This window comes from Pholcus phalangioides, unplaced genomic scaffold (assembly GCF_987345545.1).
Source record: "Pholcus phalangioides strain wild (caught in Gottingen) unplaced genomic scaffold, Ppha-v1.0 ptg000005l_1, whole genome shotgun sequence".
NCBI lineage: Eukaryota > Metazoa > Arthropoda > Arachnida > Araneae > Pholcidae > Pholcus > Pholcus phalangioides.
The window spans coordinates 7,234,250-7,255,436 of NW_028301598.1; the positions used below are offsets into that span (position 1 = coordinate 7,234,250).

Genomic DNA, 21,187 nt, shown 5'->3' on the forward strand with positions numbered 1-21,187 from the left:
TAGGAATTTTTTTTTTAATGGACGACTGAACATATAAAACATACAATCAAAACAACTGAGTAAAACACTAAATAAAGCAAACACAGACACTCTGTAACTAGAGGCAGCAATACAGATTTTATAGTCACCACGCCAACCTGGCACCTGGGGTTGGTCAAACCCTAGTTTATAAGAATGAATAAGTGCCTATAAGATATCTAAATACAGAACTTGACAAATCCCAGGTCACCACGAAGACTGGGAAAAAATGGAATTTGGGACCCAAATGATTAATGTGTGTAGTTAAATTAGAACCCGAGGGAGATATAAAATTATTCTGGAGTGTTTTTTTTTTCACTGGGATAAGAATAGTTGGTACCTGAATTCTTTTTCAATTTGTCAAGCCCTACATAAATATGTGGCATTTATAACAGAATCTGTGAAAGTAAATAAATTGATAAAGTACATACTTTCACAACAAAAATAGATTATAAAATGAAAAAGTCCTTTCTTATAAACGTCCTCTAACGGCTACATTTTTCTTGAAACTGAACACATCCCAGACTTAACATTACAGATAACCTCCAAATAACGGCCACTTTGAACATGGAAGGAAAAGCACACATGGCTATGAGAAAAACAATTTTCAATGTAATTTCTCAGACTCTGTGGGAGGGAGGAAGATTATGTGTGCCTTCTTTTCCTAGATACAAATGCTGGATGGTTATATTGAACGCAGTAGAGAGGGGGGGGGGCACTCAAGTGATCTGTAAATGTGCTGCGGGTCACTGAAGTGATCTGAGAATGTGCTGCTTTAGTTCATTCCTACAAAATTAGGTTTGAGATCACATCAGATAAGTCACATCAGATAACTCAGAGTGTGAAATTTGACTCGGACGTCGAGCATGTGTGGTCTAGTTGATTGTGGATGGGAATAAAGAAATATTTGGGGGTTTCTGTTACACCGTCTTGGTGTATATAGGTTTTTTCTTGCCAAGTTATTTCTGCTATGTTCTAACTCAGCAACGCAACCCTAAATGTTAGGATGCCAGAATAGCGCTTTAGATCCATTAACAAGACCACGAGTAGATGCTTGGTCAGCTGGGATAAACACACATTTTGACCCCCCCCCCCTCCTGTAATGTTAAAGGAGAGTTTGAAGAGTGAAATTTTCAGCCCCTCTGGTCTGGCACCCGAGGCACAAGATCCACTTGACGCCCCCCCCCCCCCCCCCCCGTTAGTAGCATTGTCTATTAATCAATTCTAATATCAATACCATCATATATTATAGGTTATTTTACTTTTTCTTTTCAGAAATAAAACAGCCAATAGTGGACACATTTTCGTGGCCGTTGTTGGGAGGTTTTACTGCATAATTCTGTGGGGTAGCAACAATCAAAATAAATTTCACAATTAGTAGTAACTTTGTAAAAATTTGGCTCGAATAATAGAAATGGAAATATCAACATATAGATGGAGTTACACCAATAACCCCATCCTCTGTAACTATGTAAAAACAATGGGAATTCGGTAGATATGATGAAAACAGAATCTTCATCGAGCGGACCGTCGAAGGAGTACTCTGCTGAATGTTATTCACCTTGCGATTAGTTCTTGCTACCATCACCCGAGTGGTGACAACGTTCGCCCACAGGAGCCCGAGAGTAGGCCGTACCGTGCCCTTTGAAGAGCTGTACCCATTTTTACCGAGCGCTGCTGTAACTTGGTTCACGCAAACAACGGCTATGTTGTGTTCATTGGCCAGTTTCCATATCTCTCTACCCAGGCATTGCATGTCGTTGGTGCGTCTCATGGTCTCACCGGGTCCGTACTCACTTCTTAACAGGTTGGCGATGGAGTCTATGACAAACAGCTTGATGTTCCTCTTGAGCAACTCCGACACTGCAACTTTGAAGCACAGCAACAATTGCCGGATACTTTTTATGTGGCTAACGTGGATGTTATCAGTAAATTTTATGCTCTTGTACTGCGGGCGTTTCACTTTGAGGTTGTTGTATAACTGTTGGAATCTCTTGTAAGGAAATTTCTCCTCGGTGCTTATGAACGCCACCTCGCTGTTCAGCCCGCCGTCCTCTTCGGGGAGCTGTGCCCTTATGGACAGTTGGAGGCACAGCTGGGTCTTGCCGCTGGAGCTCTCGCCTGTTATTTCGGTGATGGTCCCGGTCAGTATGCCGCCTTCGAAGATGCCGTCGATGACGGGGCAACCAATAGACAACCTCGATCTGTTGAACCGTGGCGATTCGCGGCGCTTGAGCCCCGCCGCCGTCACGAATGCCGAGCTGAGGCTGGCCAGGGACGCGTCGCGGATGAGTAGATCGGCGAATTTTTCGGACAGGCCAGTCTTCTTGACCAGTTCCGGCTGGGACAGTTTGAGGACGTCGGCGCAGGTTGCGAGTTTGGCCTTGCGTGCGCCTTCCTTTATCTTCGGATGGAGATCGAGCGTCGCGATCAGTTCCTGGGAAGACATCTCATTTAATAACTGCGCCGTTTTTGTATCGTTATACGATGCGTCGAGTCGTCTGCTTCGTTCACCTCAGATTAAGAAAAAGTGAGGATGGTGCGACATCTTGTAGTTAATATTAGAAGCAGTTGCATGGTGATGATCTTTTTCCATGGAGAGATCTCGGTGGGAGAGGTAGCGCATACTAGTGGCGCCATCTTTTGTGTAAATTGAGAACAGGCGAAACCAAGGATGAGCATGCAAGTGGATGAGCACATGGAGGAAAGAATAACTTATTCCTTCCTCTGTGGGATGAGCAACCCTTCTGAATTTCCGAATGAGGTAACCATGGCCCCCACAAGGGGTGGGCTGACAAGGCTCCAGCCACGGGACAATTTTCACATTATTTTTGCATTTTCACGCTATAAATTCATCATAAAAGGGCCCCGTGAGAGTCTTGTCGGGGGCCCCGCAGAAGATCCCAGCCTAGGGACCATGCTCCAGGATGTGGGGGCCATGGTGGTAACCCTTAGGTGGGCCTATGCGTTACGGCGGCACTGGACTGAAGTGAATAAAAAGAAAACTTTCTCAGGAAGCAAGAAAAAAACGGTTTTTTCAGCAAAATAGAAAAATCCGCCACGTAAAAAAAAACCACCATTTGTTAATGCCAAAAATTTTCCACGGAACTTATTTCAAACCGATTCAATTTAACGGGAAAATCGCCAATCCAGCAACTCTGTCTCTGTCTGTAAAGAAAATTAATTTTGATTTATTCAGTCCACTAGAATATGTGCTGCCATCTACACAATCCAATAAAAGTTACACATTGTAGTGAATGATCATTTGAATCTATCCAATGGTCTGAGTTATAACAATATTAACATCTAGCACAACGAACTAATTACTAAAACTTTGCTGCAGTTTTGGGAAAATAACCTGGTGAAATTTATTGTGCTATCATTCAACATATTCACGTATGTGGAAATACGGAAACATCTAGTTGAAAAGCAGTTTCATTTGAGACCATAAATAGTTTTGTTTTTATTTGATAGGTGGCAGGGCAAAGATGTTTCTAAAACAATTTAAAGTTATAATATTTAATACATTTATTTCAATGAATTTAGTGATAATCAAAGTCATTTTTATTGAGAATCATGAAAAACTGGTTATTTCAATTTCAAAAAAAATAATTATACACTCAATAAAACGAGTAACAGAATCAAAACTACCAGTCACAGCCGTTCGCACGTGAACGAAATAAGCGCCAATTTTTTTTCTTAAAGTTGAAGTAGTAGATGAAGTTGAGAGGAGCCTTGTAAGTATTCGTGTAATTTCTTGTATATATTTATTTGCATATATATAATGCATTTGTAGTGTTTGTTTAAATTGTTTAGTGTTGTGTATATTGTGGTTTTGATTTAATTTTGCACACATTTTGGTTAATAATTTCATGTCTATTTGCTTATAATATTGGCCAACCAATACATGGGTTTTTATACGTTATGGCCAAAGCCAAAAATCGGCCAGGGAACAGATGCTGTATGGTCCGCCACGACTTTGGCGACTTTTTTCCTCGCGATAAGTCGCCAAGACCGTCATAATGCTTCTATGGGTTGCCGTATTTTTTAACACCTTTCCGGTTTCGTTGGGTGATACTAGATGGCGCTGGCTTCACCTAACAGGATTTTTTTTCTTTTGTTCACCGCGTTTTTTCAAAAATTCCAAACAGCCGTTGTTCTATTTCCAGCGCGTCTCTGATTATTATCCCTCCTTTCTGTAGCTTGAGTCATTTGGATTATCTACTGGTCAGGTTGTATCATACCGTTTTATTATTTCATTGTATTTATTGGTTATTCATTCATTGCCATGCCTTCTGTTTTATCGGTTTATTATTTAAAATGAACCTACAGAATTTTTTGTGCCCGGATCCGTTTATTTAAAAAAAAAAGGTCTGGGTTTTCGTTTTAATACATAGAATATTTATTTATTCAACGTGCCTAGATCCGTTTATTTAAAAAAAAGGGTCCGGGTTTTAGTTTTAATACATAGAATATTTATGCCCGGAATTCCTTATGCCCGATCTTTTTATTGGAACAGGTGCTGTATTAATCCAGAGATTGGCGATTTCTGGCAACTTTTTTTTCTGGCGCCAAACATGTCCGACGACCCAATCAAAAGTCGTCAAGGCCGTTAGACACTGCGAACGCCGAAAAAAAATTGCCAGCATGGAAAACAATAATAAAAACCCATTCAAATATGAAAAATATCATGAAACATAAAATATAATAGTATATTTAAATAAACAATGGTCCTGCATGTTGTATAAATAAGCATATTCTAGGTATAAAAAAATTAAAACCCAGACTTTTTCCGGGTATCCAGATTCTTTTAAATAAATAACGAAAATTAAATAAAATAACGAATATTACTAAGAGAAATAAATAAAAAGGATACAGCCTTACCGGTCGACGAAAATGTAATCCGGTTCGTGTAATCCTAATGCTCGGAACGAAAAAAAACTAAATAGCTGTTCAAACGTTTGAAAAGACACGCTAAAAACAACTAGCGAAAGGTAATTGGGAATAATCCAAGACAACGACGCTACTGCACAAAGAGAAAAAACATCGTTATCCGTTTGAATCGCCTGCACTTTAAGCGCCATCTATAATGGATGGGTAATAGAAGCTTCTAGAAGGAACAACAACAACTTGGCGATATAAGTGATAGTGCCGATCGGCAGAACTGAGAGCACCGGCGTTGTCTACTTATAGCGCCCTTGGCGATCTGGATTATATTGGATTTGGCGGTCTGGATTATACAGCACCTGTACTGGCTATAACATACACACACACACATATATTGGCTGACTTATATATGAATAAACACGGCGGAAACAGAGTTTAGTTATTGGACACCAAGACCTTGGGTTGTAACCTGACACATAATGCAGGAAAATAGAATAATTTTTTTTTTCACCATCCTTTTCCCATAAGGCAGTAAAAATTCATGCTATAAATTGGAATAATCCAAAGGGCACCCACAGCTTTATAACGACAGAATTGAATTGACGGTACACTGGTACTACTACTAAACCACATATGCACCTTGTTCATATTGTGGAAATTATAACAAATGGTTACATGCTGGAATGTGAATGTCTGAGTTGTGAATGCAATGTGAAGTTTGTTTCTGTGCAATTCTTGTTATAGTGCTGCCATCTATCATTTTTTCAACCATAAGTAAAGTGTAATGATTGATGATTCGTACTGTTGTAGACCTGTTACTCTCTGTAGCAAAACTTTAATGGGAAGATCGCTTGCATTTTACACTTTAAAGTTGGGAACCAGAGAACGATACACTGATACTACCCAATTTTTAAAAAAAACATGAAGTTCAAAGTCAAATTCACTGGAGAAATAAATTCCACAGGGTTTGAAATTGTTGGGAAAAAATCGGTGCTTAAATGCGTCTGAGAGTAAAATATACAGTAGCACCACCACTGTGTAATGAAAGTGAAATGACACAAAGTCAAGTAGTACAGAAAACATTTCATCCAACCGTTAAAATACCTGCATGTGAATATGCGTATGAAGCATATAGGTGTGTTCATCGATCGTCCCCCCCTTTTCATTTGGCAAATTAGTTGCAGTTCACCCTGTATAGGCCTATATGCACATGTGTATATATATATATATATCGCAGTGAATATCTCATATATTTTGTAAATATCTACCATTATAAATTTGATATGTAGATTTGTGTCTTTTTTATGTGTCCAATTTTTTCTCTCTCCCAAAAACTAATAATCTAATACACTAACACTATTATTCATCCCCGTACAGAGGACATAAAACAAGTCAAGTTGAAGAAAAAGATGCCTCTGCGGGTGAAGCCGAAGTGTCATTTGTGTTCGGTATCATTCTCAGTGTCCTGGCGGAAGGACGACCAAGGTGAAAGCATCTGCGATTCTTGTTCGTCGTCCCACCACAGGCGCTGTTCCGCACTCAGGAGAAGTTCATGGAATTTGAGGTCATCGCGACACAAACACCAGCAAAGGCAACAAATTCAAACTAAATTTGGAATCGGGCGTCGAAGGACCACTTTCAAAAGCACGGTAAATTTACTTATAAGGATGGGACAAATAGTGATTTGGCCAAATACCGAATATTCAGTTAAAGTTTTGGCCGAATATCCATTTTCTAAAATTTCATCCCAATTATGAATGAAAGTGATGTTTGTAATTAAAAATGAAATTATTGGTAATTTTAAATAAATTTTGAATTTTAATTACGCAATTTGTTACTTAAATAAATGTGAAAAGCACCTGTTCCTCATAAGTTCGGGCCCTGTATATGCAGTGGATCCCACGTAGGATGTTTTCCCCACTTAGTACAACTTATTTTTATGGTCCCAACTCTTACTCAATACTCATCAATATTTTCTCGTTTAAAGATTTTTCATACATACAGCTTTTTTTCGAGACATTTTCTTTTAAAAATATTACAAGCGGGATCCACTGTACAGCATTCTTTGAGGTCCTCCCAAGATGTTCAAAAGTATTTGTTAACATTGAAGTGTTGTCTTCTGGGCTTTGGTGGCCAGCATTCAATGACTTACAAGTGGTTTCCGGGCTATTAGGCCATGACCTAAGGCAATGGTTCTCAACCGGTGCTCGAGGAAAATATAATAAATCAGTAAATTTAATAGATAAATAAATAAAAGAGGTTTGCAGGGGTCCACCATAGAAATTATATACTGAAAAAAGAGCTCCGCAAGTCAAAAAAGATTCAGAACTGCTGGCCTAAGGTATATTCTTCCTGATGTTTCGCCCACATCTGTAGCTGGCATCTTCTGAGGTTAAACGGATGTAGGTCTCCATGACAAGCAAGAAAGGTTTTGTACATCTAGTGTCATCGACTTGTTCTCTATATATACTTCTGAGGCTTAATTGGCTGCAGAAGAACCACATTGGATGGCTTGTATGGATATGGCTAACTTCCTTGCTTGTCGCAAAGACCTACATCCATTTTACCTCAGAAGATGCCTGCCACAGATATGGGCAAAATATGAGAAAGAAAATTCCTTAGAGATGGCCTAATAGCCGGAAAACCGCTTGTAAGTCATTTGTTAATATGACTTATATATTTTGTAAAGAAACTAAATATAGAAAGAGATGCTGAATGAGCCCCAAAAATTTGTGGTTTCCTGTGCTTGTTCCCCATTTACCCATGTGAGGAACAGAACCCTGGCTAGCCAGAATCGTATTTGTGGGGCTATTTAGCGGCATATTTAAACAGGAGCTAAGAGGGCTTTAACGCAGGGTGGAAAATTTGGGGAATGAGTGGTTAAGAAAATTTCATAGTATAATATGGGAGAAAGGGTGGGGCAAAAACCATAAATTCACTTCTTCCTGGAGATCCAGGTGAGTGAGCTGAACCCGGCTTTAGAATATCAAGGCTAGATTACATCCCATTGTTACTGCTCGTGACTTGTTATTGTGATTAATGTGTTATATTATGTGTTTAGCTTATATATTGGGGATAACGTTCCTTTATTCTGTTGCAGTTGCCTAAGAAATCTCCAGAAACATATCCCGATGGTGTTGCTACAACAAATTTATTTTACAGGGTGAGTATGTTTAAAAATGTTTTGCATCTTGTCATGGTTTTTGTTGTCATGAATAATGCTGAGCAATGTTCCCTCCAACAGGATGTCTAATGTGTACCCAAACAAAAATTTAGTGATTTTTTTCTTGCCTTATTTGGCAACATTGGTGGTTTATCAAGTGCCATGTGGTGGAACAGCTCTTTTGCTCCCAAAATGAAACATTTAGTTGAGATTTAGCACGATGGCAATCGTCAATAAGACTTCCCCCCCCCCCCTAGTTGTTTTTGCTGCCTGCTGAGTGACTTTTGTTTTTAAATAGAAACTGATTTGCATTTTGGTTTCTAACTTCTTAGCGCCCAAAGACAGCCCAGATAAAGAGTATCTGTATATTTTTTGGAAACAGCGGGGAAGTAGATGAAAACTATGGGCGGAGATATGGGGGGGGTGCCTTCCTCCCCAGCATCAAAAGTGAAGTCGACAAATCTAACGCATATATGTATAGATGCATCAACATCATCATCATCTTGCTTCTCTCCCCCCCCCCCCCCCCAGACTTCCAAGTCTATCTCCACCTATGATGAAAAGACAGGTTTAACTTGTAACACCATTCCGATTGAGATGACCAGTTCCTCTTCCTCTGGTGACATCTATGACTAGTGACATGCTATGATATGACTGGTGACATCAGTTTGACTGATGTCACCAGTCATAGCACTCATCTATTACTTCGTACTCAACTATTGGATAGTCACAACTGTTGATCAAACTTGATCTTCAGGATATATTTCTGCAATTAGTCATCTCGAAATGGTTGATTCTACATCATGTCTGCAACTAGAGCACAGAACTTCTGGATTGGCAAGAGGAAAGAGGTATTCAACTGGGACTTCGAGTCCATTTACTATCTCAAATTATTGAACTAATTTTGATTGGAAAAAATGTGTTAATTGAAATATTTTTTTAACAAAACTGAAAATTTAATTGTAATTCCAGTTAGAGAAACGTATTCTCTTAAACTTATTTGAAAAATTGTAATAAAGTAGTTGAGGTGAAATCTTTGTTTCCTGCTTTAACTTCGATATTTCGAAACCTTGGCATGTAATCTTGCGCTGAGCTACAAAGTCACTCGGGAGGGTGAGGAGAAAGTCCTCAAAACTTGGTTGAGTCCAAAAAAAACCCATAGTTAATATGGATGTAACGAATAGTAATGTGGCCGAATAGCCAAATACAGAATATTCGGCTAAGGACCATTAATGCTATCAGCTCTACCCCACCTCCTAACACACATTTGGATCAGAGATATACTTGGGGGCATGTATGTCAACCCCAGAAGATCAAAAATTTATTTTCTCAATGCAAAATATATTGTTTTGAGAATAAAATATACCTTTATATGTTATTATAATCAATTTCTGTTAATTTTAATGCTATTTGAAGGCTAAGAACTCAAAATGTCTTTTTCAGAAATTTATTACAACCCATCCTCTAATCCATATCTGCTAAACCCATGACTTGAGGAACAAATTTTTGTTAGCCGAAACGTGATTTACCATGGATTTCTATGGAAAATTGTTTGGTTCGTTCCAGCTTCTGCCCAAAATTTAAAGACAATTTTTTTAAAACACCAAGGAATGCTATAAAAAGACAAACTGAGATTGAAGGATAAAATGAACACCTTCAAAATTGGATAAATGAAGGATGAGATATCGCGAAGATCTTTATTTCACATTATGTACACAACCAACACCAGCTTTAGTCTACTAAAGCTCGTGTTGAAGCAGCCCAGTTCAGATCATAAGTGTCCCATCCTCTATCCATCTATTTGTCAGCTCATTTCACTGTCTGATACATGCAGATGGAAAAGATAAGTTCCTACAATGTCCAGATTGTTCAGCTTGACTCTGAGTCTTGCACTGAAAGAACGAATGCTGTGAAAACATAGGCTACCTTTTTTTTTCAATGCATTTTCTATTTTGGCTGAATCTTTCATTCTACATGAAATGATTCAAAGAAATGTAGGTATATCTGAAAAAGATTCCAAGGTGGACATGAGTTAATCCAGCTCTAGTGACAGTATTTCCTATAATGATTGGTGCAAAAATTCAGCTATATATATATATATATTTTAATAATGCAATCTTCACGTATTCCCAAGGGATCAGCATGATCCATCTAGAGAATTTGTTAGTGTTATAGGTTAGTAGACATCCATGCCGAACTGGGATTTTACAATGGTTTGTTATGTTAGAGAGTACGTGCATTTATATCACCTAAAATGTTTGTTAGCTCTATCCATATTCATTAGCTGAATTAGAAAAATCAGCAGAAAATCTTTGTTAGCCAGAAGATTGGACTGTACTTACAGAATCAATTTTTTTTTCAACGCCAATTTTTTTTTCCAATACAATTTTATAACTAACTAGCTATAATACTGACGCTGCACGGGTTTTCTTCAATTACTTAGAGGAATGAAAAAGTGACGAACCATTATAAAGGAATAAACTATTACACATAATACTAGTAGCATTAAAGAAGTGACAAACCATTGTAAAGACATATGCACGTCTGAAACGCATTGCTAGGGAACCACGGTAATCAAAGTAAATATTCCGAAAGTAATTGTTGAGGGGCACAGAAACTAGTGTTGCCCGACAGTTTTTCGTTAATTTCGGGCATTTGCCCAGCTTTGACAAACTTTTAAAGTAGCCTATGGTTCAAGTCGGGCCTCGTTTAGTATATATGTAAAATTTGGCGCTGATCAGTCTAAAATGCAGATTTATATAGAGAACGCACAGACAGACAGAAAATCAATTTCATGTATATGAATTAAGAAACTATCAACCATTATTCACTCTCAGGTATTAAAGCGTTATGAAATTTACGACTTATTTTTCCACTTTAGATGGTCTTTGCTCCCTTTCAATGGCTCAATACGTTTTTTGTCTAGGTACATCCTTCAGTTAGTAAACTTGTGTAATTTATCTATTTTCATACTTCTACATCTATTTTCAGTTTCATGTTTTACTTATTCAAGAAATTCATTCTGACATAACACAACATGGTGTATATCCTCTTTCACAGAAAGGTGTATACACTGTGCAATAAAATATAACCAGAAAATTTTTAATTTATGTAAAAAAATTCCAATTAATATAATTTTTTAAAATTAGTTTGATGTACTTAGATTTACGCAGATATTTGGCCGAATACCAGCCAAACTTTTGGTCCATCTCTAGTGGTTAATTAGTTAAAGTCTGAAAAAAATATACAAGAAAACCATTTTCAGTCTGCCCCCACTACTACTTAACTGCACATGCACCTCGTACACATTCCTCTGCGGAATTTCTAATGAATTGGTACATGTCAGAATATGTTGCGTGAGTGTGTGAGGCCCTAACGCATTTATGGTGTCAGAATTGTGCTTGTTTTGTGCTCTTGCTCTGATGCTGCCATTTGCCTTCCATATGTGAAAGTAAAGATGGTAAATGCATGAATTTTCCATGTTATGTAAATATCGTGTTGTGAGTCTACCTGCTCTCTGCGGAGAGACTTTTCTAAATGAGAGATCAGCTCGCATTCACGCCTTGAAGTTAGAGAACTGCAGAAAACCAAGTCTACCACCACTGCACCATCGTGGGTAGCACTTGATGGGAGCATGGTTTTTGGCAGAAAAATTAAGCATGGGAACTTGTTGGAAACAATTCCAAAATAGATTTTGTAACGTGAAAAAGTATCTGAATTTTCTTATGATTTTTCCTGGAATTCCGTGACCTCATTTTGTGACTTTTCTTATGATGATAGCGGAAATGGTGAACCCCCACCCCTCAACAGGGTATATATATTATCATGGGAAAAGTAAAAAAATCCAAAAAAATGCACAAATTTTTCTATGAATTAATTTTAAAATTTTTGTCGGCAAGTTTCCATGCTTGATTCTATTGCAGATAAGCATCCACCCCCCCCCCCCATTAAGAAAGCTGGTTGCATACCCACGATCATGGAATTGTGACTGACTGAAAATGTGGTCTCCTATGTTCTTCTAATTTTAAAGTGTAAATGTCAGTTATATATAAAGTATATATATGTACATATATATATAGTTTTTGTTTAAAAAAATATCACCACAGAGAGCGTGCAGAACAAACTGGGTTTCTATTTTTAATCGTTGTTGCTTCAAATCTTGATGAAATGTTTCATTTTGCAAGCAAAAAAGCTATTTTGTCAAATAAGGAGTATTAAATCACCAATGTCACTAAATAAGTAAAGGGAAAAGTCACAGAATTTTTCTTTGAGTATGCTGTAGATACTCAGCCTAACTATTTATGGATGTACCCCCATCTCTTTGCATATAGTAAATTGACTCCTGTACATAGAAACATTTGTCAACATTTCTCTGATGCTTTCTTTATCAGAGCCTTTGATAAGAAAATGACCTTGATGAAAATTTGGCTGGCCATCAGAGGCGGGTTTATAGTTTTGCCACCTGTGAGCTAAACAAATTTTGCTGGCCTTTTCCCATTCTAGTGTAATTTTTTTTTCCACTCATTCCTCAAATTTGTCATCCCGGACTATAGTTTGCTTAGCCCCGCCCCCTGTAAATATGTTTTTTTCGAAGTTATTGTCTTGCTCAGTCACTCACATGCATGCACATTTTCTTGATCACTCACTGACATAGTCCCTCATTCTCTCTCTAGGTCATTCTTTTGGTTATTTCATCCCCCAACTCAAGTTAACCAATAGGATCTTATGCTATTTCCATAGCATCTACTACCCCCCCCCCGACCATTTGCCAGAATGGGGACAATATTGCCCACTTTGGGAAACACTGCTCTAAATCGTTGAACTGATATGGTCCCTCGTTCTTTAGGTCTATCTTTTGGTCATTCGTGTACTGGTCATATGCTCTGAGCCACATGTTTGGTCACTGAACTAATCCCTTGCTCTCTAAGTCGCTCTTTTGGTTACTCCCAGGCTCGCAAAATGTGTACAACACTCTGTTGGTTACTCTCAGGCTCGCAAAATATGTACAACACTCTGTTGGTTACTCCCAGGATCGCAAAATATGTACAACACTCTGTTGGTTACTCCCATACTCATAGAATCTCTAGGTCACACTTTTGGTTATTTTCATGCTTGCACACATGCTAGGTCTCCCTTTAGGTCCCACCCTCGCTCTCTAGTGGTTCTCAACCTTTTTGGAACCATGGCCCGGTGAATCAAATTTCTTTGAGTCCCAGTCTGGAATAGTTTACTCGTTCATAAGATAATAATTGATAAACAACCAAATTATATTTTAATTATGAGCTAATTATTTGATTATTAGCTAATTATTAACTATTTAAAACCCCTTTATCCAATTAATTAAACCCTTTTAATTAATTTATTAATTTAATACATTTTAATTAATTGACTAATTTAAACCATTTTGATTAATTACAATTATTTTAATGAATTGAATCTATTGTTATCTTACGGACTGATGTAACATTTTTTTTTATCTTTTTGTGGTACTGTATTAATAGCGTGCAAGTCATAACATAAACGAAGCGTTTCATCAGCAACTGCAGTAAACATCCTCATTGCATAGGTGCCGGAACCTTGGTACTGAGGCTGTTTGAGCATCCCAATAAATTTAGCAAGTGGGCTGAGTGCCCCAATAATTAATGAATATACAATGCAATGCATCACTCCCTCTCCTGCATAAGGGCTTGAACCCGTATATACGGGGAAAATGGGAACTTTCAGTTCCCTCATCAATGTTTTCTTGTTTCTGCGCCTCGGCCTCATTTGAAAATGTAATTGATCGCGAATCAATAGAAACATCTTAATATTCAATTTTATCGAATAATTTCACATAGTTTGCGCAATCCGAAGCTTTCATTTACAGTGGGCAATTAAATTTATTTGTGCTGATATCAATGCAACACTTATTAATTAGCACTTTTTAATAATTTAGTGTAAAATATATTTTACGATCAAATTTTGTATTTAATCTTAGCTAGAAAGAAGGTAATGATATAAAAAAAAATTGTGTATATTGTAACTCACCATAAAAGTCTGCTGGAAAGCAGAAAATTGTTCAATTTTGGGCGAAACACTCGTTTGGGTATATTCATGATAGAGGCTTATGTTAAATTGTGTAACTTAATAAATTTCAAAAATTTATCATTTGAGCAAAAATGAAAAATACATCACTGGAAAAAAATTGAAACAAAAACTTTCTTAACGTAATTCATTGCGTTCTTGCGAAGAATACAGTATTCATTATCACCAGTAGTTTATGTGCCCCTTGATGATTGATTCAAAACACAATATTTTCTGTATATAGCAGGTGCTTCACTGATTAGTCACTGACATTTGCCAGGCATATCTAAAATTCTTCGCTCATTTCTGAGAGCAAGTGACTTCATACTCCATCGTTATAGTAGGACCGCTAGAGGCTTTTACCGCTGGTGAAAGGTGGTTTTCTATTGCCTCGGAAATTCCCAATCACTTATAATCATTCCCCCTTTGAAGTTACGCTGCTTAGTAACTGGCGAATAGCACAGATGTTTTTCCGGTCTCCAAGGAATTCTACAGATACAGAGTTTTCTTATGGCATTGTTGTCTTCAAGACATTTTCTGTGGTGCCTATAATGGCAAATAGTGAACACGCAAACAGCACGGTCATCTGGTTGTCAACAGGGAGCCTTGAAGCAATAGAATATTTTCAGGAAAGAGGGACAGCGAGTATGTGAAATTTTTTCCCCTGCTGTATTGTTTGAGTTTCATGACGGCAGGTACTCAAAATTGCAAAAAGAAAAAAAAAATACAATTAAAAATATGGCAGTGACCAGAGACACATGTTTCCCTTCCTTGGGGCCTTGCAACAAAATGAGTGATTTTCAGTGCGATAGGGAAAGAGGGATTTTCTAAATTCCTATAATTTACGTTTGCAGCTGGAAGCTTTTGTCCTAGAGCTATATGAAGGTTTTTCATCTTTACCCTTGTATGATTTTTAGACAAAACTTTGAATAATATTTTCCATAGTGATGAAATAAACCAATTAGTTATTCGTGTGGAAATGCATTGAGGAATGAAAGGGTAATGAATATATTCTTGCGGCCTGGGGTTGAGAAACACTGTCCTAGACCAGTGGTTCTCCACCTTTGGAAGCCTGTGGCCCAGTTAATTTCTTTTGTGTAATTGAAAGGCCCAGTCATACCCACAACTAAAGAAATTAATGGGAAAATGAAACTGCAAATCACTCACGACCTACTGTGACTAATGGCCTGAAGGTTGAGAAACACTGCTCTAGACCAGGGGTGGCCAACATGATGGTCAGCTATAGCATCACAGGCTGCATCAGTGGTGCAACTTCTGTGTATAACCGCTCCCCATTATTAATTGAATTAATTAGTTATTAAATTAATTTCATCACTAGAAATAAGAAGTTTGTAAGCAGCTTGTTAATCAAGAAATCTGCTGTTGAAACTCGATAGTTCAAATAATGATCGCAAATTTAATTTTTTCACTGTACTTGTACCTTGTCGCGGGCCACCCCTGCTCTAGACTTGAAATTTGACTAGAAAGAGGCAAGCCTGAAATTTGACTAGACTATAATTTTGTTCAATTACTACTTGCACACTGTTCAGGTGATGTTTTTAGTCACTCACTGCCCTGGTTTCTTGCTCTTTAGGTCACTGTTTTATTCATTCACATGCAGAGGTGCTGACATGAAGAAAACATTGGGGGGGGGGGAAGGCTAAAAATTGTCATTTGCCCTGTACATATGGGACTCGAGTCTGTAGGTACGATTTGGAATGGTGCTTCGCTTTGGATATTCATGTATTGGGGGGCTGAGCCCCCTTTCAAAAATTATTAGGGGCCTCAAATAGCCTCATCACCCCCCCCCCCCCCAGGTTCTGGCACCGATGTTCAGATGCTTGCAAACTCAGGCCACTCGTTTAGTCACTCACTGGCCTAGAATGAGGTAGATTTATGGTTTTATCAACCGTGGCTACAATTCTGCCGCCCTTCTCCCATTCCAAAAGTTTTCTCAGTCATTCCTCAAATTTGCTGGCCCCTCCCCCCTCAAACTTGCCACCCTGGGCAATAACCTGCTGAGCCTCCCCTCTGTAAAAACACATCTACTGGCCATCATTGTTGTTTTGTGCAAAATATTTTCGCGATTTGTTTTTGAAATGCAATCTGCAGAAATATTTTTTCCTCCAGGGACAGTACTATCAAGTTGGCGATATAGTGTCTGTTCAGGGAGCTGATGATCATGAATACTTGGCTCAAATCTACGGGCTTGCCTCTGATGAGTATGGCGAGAAGAGCGTGTTCTTACAATGGCTTGTTCCTACTCGTCCGACAGATGGTGACGATTATTTTGATCCATCTGCTTTCAAACTTGGTAAGATTCGTTTCCATATATCTCAATGTTGTTTTTATCCATAGGTGCTTTTGCTGTGGAGAGTGATGAATTAGATTTGTTTCAAAAATTCTTTTTATTTTTTTAAAAATCGGAAATGACAAAATGTTTGAAAAACTAATTTTGAGATTTGGCAGTAATTCAACAAGGAGTATGGACCCATATCTTTTGTTATATTTGGCATCCCTTTTCAGCCACCTTTTTGGGCAATTTTCCTGCTGTTACCTTCGTATTTGTATTGGTTTACTAAACTCTAGAACTACCAGAGTGGTCTTTTTGACCATCATTGCAAAAATTCACAATACTGCTGTGAATATTAATATATTTTTAGATTAAACCAAGTGCCATAAGAACTAGGGTCGCCTGTTTTGAATTATTGTCATATGGGTTTTTTTAGGGAGTAGAGGCCCCTTGGGCACCAATTCCATGAAAAAAAAAATTTCAAATTTACATTGCATATTATTCATTGACTTCAAAATTTTGGAATGTAAGTTGCTCCACATGACAATCAAGTGGCACCCCTTCCAACTTAGGAATTCCAATAAGGCAAAGCAATGAATACTAGGGATGCCAACCAGACTTTTCATATATATAAGGAATTCAATAAACCATGACAGACATGCCCCCCCCCCCCAGGGGGGGGGGTGTCTGTACATGCATCGTTTTGTATGTTCATGAATTAGTGAGGGCACGCTTCACAAAAATTGTTGGAGGATCAAGTGACCTCAATCCTTAGGGGTTCCGCCTCCATCCCAGCTAAGGCAGTCAAAAGATTTTACGTTTAAAGCTAATACATTTATTAACAAAAAGATTGTGAGGTGCTGTCGCAGTTGACAAACAATTTTATCATTTCTCATATAATGATGTCAAAATAGTTGTGTTATGTACATGTAAAGACATAAATTATTTCAAATTACATTCTACTGCCTTTTAGAAATTAGTCCATCTTTTTTTTTTAAACACTGCATGTTTGCTTACGCCTGAAATGTACTGAAGCACGGGCAATTCTATACTCTATTTTTAGGAAAGAAAAATAAATAATTTTATTTCCTAAAAAATGCATTTACAGTGTATTTAAAATCTGGATAAAAACAAGATTTCAATTGCTGTAAAAATGACAGCTCGATAGTTCTAGTGTTAAAAGGGAGTAGTATTAAGTGCACTTGAATTTGAATACTTTGCAGTTTGAAACATATTCTTTGCACTTATATTTAAAGTGTATCCGTTTTATAGTGGACTAGCTATAATACCCGGTGCTGCCCTGGTTTTTGTATCACGTGATATCTCCCTCTTTCTTTGAGAGACATACAAACCGTGTCTAAGGTAACCAATATGAGAACTTCTTGCACAACTCATGAAAGAAACAAATCTAGATTTAAAGAAACGTAGAAATGAATTTTATTTTTTTTTTTAAGGGGCGCTAAGTATTTTGATGCCCCCCAAACTTCAAGTTATCCATTTGCCTGTTTCTGCTTCAAAAAATGCTTAATTAAAGCTGTGGAATTTCTTTGATGTACTTTACGGGCCCATAATTAATTTTAAACGGAGACATTAATTTTCATGCTCGAAAGAGGATATAAATAAGAAGTTGAAATCAATGCTATTGCATGGATATTCAACTAAAAAGTAGGCCTGGCTTAACATTTTATTACTTTATATTAACATATTAATTAACATAATGTATTAACATATTACTTCATTTAATTTTCTGGGCTTTGTATCTCTAAGCAGACTCAATATTTCAAAGATCGAGAATTCAATACAATTTTTAAAATTATTGATGTGTCAGAAAACCTCACTAAATTTCCGTATTTCTACAGTAAAATCTGCAATTTTAACACTGATTTCTATGGGGAATCATCCTTGGCCTTACCCTCAAAGTGATACTGATGATGGTGTCTATTCAAAAAGCTCTCATTATTGGGAGGATTGAAAAACTGTCAAATCATTGTACAGGCATTAATTATTATACATATACAGTGAAACCTTGTTAATGAGTCACTTTTGGGACAGCAAAAATATGACTTTGAGTGATATGATATGAGTAAGCGGGGTGACTCGTTAAACGGAGTAAGACATAGCTGTACCAATTCCTGCCTGAGGACAATTGGGACTTCCAAAAAGTGACCCAGTAAGCGGAGTGACGTGTTATCTGGGTGACGCACTAACAAGGTTTGACTGTACTTACAGCATTGAAGAAGTGACAGACCATTGTAAAGGCATGTACATATCTGAAACGCATTGCTATGGAACCATGGTAACCAAAGTAAACGTTCCGAAAGTGATTGTTGAGGCCCAAAAACCATTGTTGCCCTGCTCTGACATCATTTAAAAGTAGCCTATTGTTCAAGTCGGGTCCCATTTAGTATATATGCAAAATTTGGCGACAATCGATCTAAAATTGTAGATTTGTATAGAGAACATACACTCAGAAAATCAATTTTATATCCATCCCTTTAAAATTCATAAATTTAACTAACTAATGAAATAATTAACCACTATAATTAATTTACTCTGAACAGTAAAAGTATGGTTTTATTGAATCTATTAACAAACATGAACTCTTTGTTTCATCTAGTACAGTGGTTCTAAACCAGGGGTCCTTGCAGAGGTTTCAGAGAAGTTCTGTGAACTTGTGTGTGGATGAGAAAGCAATTATGTGTTTTTTGCATTAGTATGTGCTGAATATTATTCTGTAAAAAAGGGTCTGTAGAACATAAACACGTTAATTGCATTTTTAATTGGGTTGCTGTATTTTTGAAATATATGACATCCATATTTTTATGGGCATCTGTTTCTCAACCACCTCGTTGGGCATTTTGCCTGTTGTGACGTTGTTTTTGTATAAAAGGTTAACTGACCTAGTACAATTTCCAGCCCTGTGTATTACAGTGATACCTCGGCTAACAAAGTTTTTTTCTGTGATTTTTCTGCCTTGGCTAGTGAATACGGATTTGGCTAACAAACATTTTTGTTGCGATATAAAACAGCTGTGTCATGATACTAATTTTAGCACCAGTCATCATCAGAATTAGTCACTCAATCAACTCTCTTGCCCACCTCTGAATCTTTTTCTAGATGTACTACCTCTTCTCTTTCTGAAAGTTTTTGAACTGTTCCATGTAAAATGAAAGGTTCAGCTAATAGAAAAGGCATTGAAAAAAAAACCAGCCTAAGAGCTTGTGTTCTTTCAGTGGAAGACTCTCAGCATCAAACTGAACATTCTAAGAGCTTATCTTTTTTATCTGCACCTATCAGGCACTGAAGTAAGCTGACCAAATCACAAATTGATGAGGACACCTACAAACTCGACTGGGTTGTGTTAACACAAGCTTTAGTGCACATAGTGTAAAATAAAAACTCTTCACGACATCATCCTGTAAATTTTCATTTATTCAATTTTAAAGATGTTCATTTTAGCCTTCTGTAAATTTTTTTTCATAGTGCTTCTTGATGTAAAAAAACAACTTTTCAAATTTTGGAGAGTACCTAGAACAAATAAAACGATTGTTCATAGAAGCCTGAGCTGTGGGAAACATTTCAGTTAAAGAATGTGATTCTGAAACAAGTTATTTTCGTGAGCCAAGGTATCGCTGTACTATGTGGTATACCTCTGGCATGTAATTTAAGAAATCAATAGCAATGCCTAAATAATAAAACTATCTATGTTCCTAATAACTGCCATGTACACTGATTTACATTTGAAAAAAGAAATGAATACTTCATATATGTGTGTAATATATTCTTTTTGGTTGTGTCGCAGGAACGGAGGAAGAGTTCCCGAGAAAAATGGAAGCCCTAACTTTTGTCTGCAATTGCTCAGAAGATTTCTTCAAGATGGAAGAAGCCCCGTTTCCTGTGCTACGGAGTGTTGAACTTCCACCCGGATGTGTCTGGAGTTTTGTTGGGCCTCGTTTCAAGCCAATTAATAGGAACATTTGAAACGTGATACAGGAGGAAAGAAAAATTATCTGTGATTATTTCCACTTTGTGTGATAGTTGTCTTGAACATATTTTATTTCCATTAAAAAAAAAATGACAAAACTGGCAGATTTTAATTATTTACATGAATATACAGTGGAAACCTGTTATGGTCTTATAAATATTTACAGCAGAACGCAGATTCGATCAATGTTCTTCAACCCTTTTAACATCTGCGAACCGGTGAAAATAGTAAAAAAAATTGTGGACTAGCAAAGAATACATAAGAAAAATAATTTTTGGACTGGTTAAAGATAAAAACGAGGAACCATTTGTGGATTGGCAGTATGGAAAATAATTCTCTAACACAGAGGTTCTCAACCTTATTTGACTAGTGGAGCCCTTTTCAGTATATAATTTCTACGGCAGAACCTTGTAGGCCTCTTTTATTTATCCATCCAATTTACTGATTTATTTTATTTCTCTCGAGTCACCGGTTGAGAACCACTGTTTTAACACAATCGGTACGTTTAAAAAGAAGTATGATAGACATAGTGGGATAAATCGAGAAGCTATCCGTACTTAGATAAAATAACCATAATCTATTTTTTATTGGCAGTGTATTAGATATAACTTTTTTTTGGTGATATTTGACATCCATATTTTTTTATGGGCATAATTTTTCAGCCACCTCATTGGGCAATTTGCTTGTTGTGGCATTTGTATTTTTAATAATTTGCAGACAGGCAAAAGATGAATGAATAAAAAGTTTTCGGACTGGCAAAAGATAAATGAAAATGGGG

General features: G+C 37.2%; 2 protein-coding genes across 2 annotated transcripts; one reads left to right on the plus strand and one right to left on the minus strand.

The window, feature by feature from the left end:
* LOC149085816 (DNA repair protein XRCC3-like) lies at positions 1–3,167 on the minus strand. The gene has a single exon (XM_089232249.1). The coding sequence runs from the start codon at positions 2,465–2,467 to the stop codon at positions 1,442–1,444; it is 1,026 nt and encodes a 341-aa protein (XP_089088375.1). The 5' UTR covers positions 2,468–3,167; the 3' UTR covers positions 1–1,441.
* Positions 3,168–3,667: 500 nt separating this feature from the next.
* On the plus strand, positions 3,668–20,570 carry LOC149085817 (GATA zinc finger domain-containing protein 1-like). The gene is made up of 5 exons (XM_089232252.1): positions 3,668–3,755; positions 6,283–6,554; positions 8,006–8,068; positions 16,262–16,445; positions 20,227–20,570. Exons 2-5 carry the CDS (start codon positions 6,315–6,317, stop codon positions 20,403–20,405), a joined length of 666 nt encoding a protein of 221 aa, XP_089088378.1. The 5' UTR covers positions 3,668–3,755; positions 6,283–6,314; the 3' UTR covers positions 20,406–20,570.
* The last annotated feature ends 617 nt before the right edge of the window (positions 20,571–21,187 follow it).

Excerpts from the sequence above, each read along its gene's own strand:
- LOC149085816 (XM_089232249.1), bottom strand. The coding sequence starts at position 2,467 with ATGTCTTCCCAGGAACTGATCGCGACGCTCGATCTCCATCCGAAGATA.
- LOC149085817 (XM_089232252.1), top strand. The coding sequence starts at position 6,315 with ATGCCTCTGCGGGTGAAGCCGAAGTGTCATTTGTGTTCGGTATCATTC. Across the intron at positions 8,069-16,261 it reads CAACAAATTTATTTTACAGG|GGACAGTACTATCAAGTTGG; the intron begins GTGAGTATGTTT and ends TTTTTCCTCCAG. Across the intron at positions 16,446-20,226 it reads TCCATCTGCTTTCAAACTTG|GAACGGAGGAAGAGTTCCCG; the intron begins GTAAGATTCGTT and ends GTTGTGTCGCAG.